The following is a 1,866-nucleotide window of genomic DNA, read 5'->3' as shown; positions in this document are numbered from 1 at the left end:
TTAAAGTATGCAATTATGTCATCAATAATTAAATGAATACATATATACATAGTTTTACAAGAGCATCAAGCGACATCAGCATGGCACAAGTTTACGAATAATATAGCCAATGATTATGCTGTACAACGATCCATTAGTCCTCGCTAGAGGATTCCTCGCACAGGAAAGCAGCATCGGCGTTGTTGTCACTGCAGTACAGACATGGATGCTGTGAGTACTCTTCTTCAGACAGTAAATTTCTTGCACCCAAAACCAATTCCCTGTTGCTAATTGGTTTCCCGTGTCGTTCCAGGATTCTCTTAATTGCGTTACTGAATGCTCCATATGCTTTATTCTCATCCCCTGTAGGGCAGGCGTCGGCAGATGTCTCGTTAGTTTGGCATCCACTAAATAGAATACCCATATCTGGATGTATACTCTGATGTTCTTTGCCGCGGTTTTTGGTATTTACTTCCATTCCTTCCAGGAAAGAGTAGTCATCGGTAACAAGCCTTTGCACTTTGGAGCTAGCTTTCTTGCCGAAAAGCCGAAATAAAGCGCTCTTAATTTTATGAGCCTCAATATCAGCTTCTCCAGTTGTTTCTCTCAACACGCGTAGTAACGAATCCAAGGGTAAGAACTTGCTCTTGGACAATATTTCTGGATTTGTTAACGATCTGTTGGCTGTGGCCGCATGAGGTCCAACTTGCTCTTTCTCTTTGTCAATCAAACCTCCGCTGTGACATGAGTCTGAAACCATGGTGAAAGTTGTCCCTAGAGGCACCATGTTCACCATTAACCGGAAGTCCTCATCTGCACGCCATATATCATATATTCAATATTTCAAAATTATCACAATCGTAAATATGAATGTTAAATTCAGGATTGAATTGATCACGATAAGAAAATGTTAAAGGAGTAGCAGCTACCTGTCAGCAGGTTGAAATCGCATGGGACGATACACTCGTCATAGCCTGTGGAGTGATGCAGTGGAACGAGAGTTCCATGGCCACTGTAGTGAAAGAAGAGAACGTCCCCGGGCTTGGCTTCTCGAATCATTTTGACGAGAGCCAGGCAAATGTTTTCACCGGTGGGCTTTGTATACGACTCGTCTGTGTCAATAAGGACACTAATATTTTCTTTGGCAAAGCCGGAGCGACGAATGAGGATGTCTTGCATCCTCATAACGTCATTCACACATCCGTGAAGTTCGTTTTCAGTATTGGGATAATTACATCCCACCAAGACAGCGTATTTCTTTTTGTTGTTGTTGCCCATGCTTTTAGCCCTGATCACACAGACTTCTATGAAGATTGCCAACTTCTTGTAGGGAATTATAGTACTGTGAGATAAACAGATGAATGATATGAAAAAAAGATGAAAATTTTGGAATATGGAAGGGTGAAATAGGGGGCTGTATTTATAGTTTGTGAAAACGCAATATGGCATATGATGGTTGCCTCTTAGTAAACCATTGAAGAAGTGTAATTGAAGGTAACATTAAACTTTCACGACTCGGAGTCCCTATAAACTAAAAGAAGCATCAAACAGAGTGATCCTTTAGGTTCTCTTCTCAACCATTGGCCTGGTCACAAAGGCATTTTTGTTATGTTGTTATATTGTTATTGGCACAATGGATACACAGATGACACAACCGAGCAAGCGCAGAATGGCTTGTGTGCCGGAACCACCTTCCACGTTTACGCGGCTAAACACATCTAAGCCGACTCGTTAGTCGTTTGGGATGGCGTACCTGCTATCCAGTCTGCCATTACTCGGTAACTTAAAAGAAATATTCAAGGGACTTCTTCCTGCGCTTCTTCAATTACATATCGTGTGGTCCACAAATTTGCGCTTCCTTGTAAATGTATGCATACGTTGTGTTGC

General features: G+C 41.8%; 1 protein-coding gene across 1 annotated transcript; it reads right to left on the bottom strand.

Moving 5' to 3' along the window:
• On the bottom strand, positions 1 to 1,563 carry LOC149167339 (metacaspase-9-like). Its single transcript, XM_089431514.1, has 2 exons — positions 909 to 1,563; positions 1 to 792 (listed from the first exon to the last, which is right to left on the bottom strand). Exons 1-2 carry the CDS (start codon positions 1,426 to 1,428, stop codon positions 134 to 136), a joined length of 1,179 nt encoding a protein of 392 aa, XP_089287640.1. The 5' UTR covers positions 1,429 to 1,563; the 3' UTR covers positions 1 to 133.
• Positions 1,564 to 1,866: the final 303 nt, after the last annotated feature.

Source organism: Pinus tabuliformis, chromosome 5_1 (genome assembly GCF_031772625.1).
Source record: "Pinus tabuliformis cultivar Carrire ecotype Pingquan chromosome 5_1, CPIR1, whole genome shotgun sequence".
In the NCBI taxonomy this organism is placed as follows: Eukaryota; Viridiplantae; Streptophyta; class Pinopsida; order Pinales; family Pinaceae; genus Pinus; species Pinus tabuliformis.
Note: the sequence above shows the minus strand (reverse complement) of the source record. Positions and strands in the feature narration are given on the sequence as shown.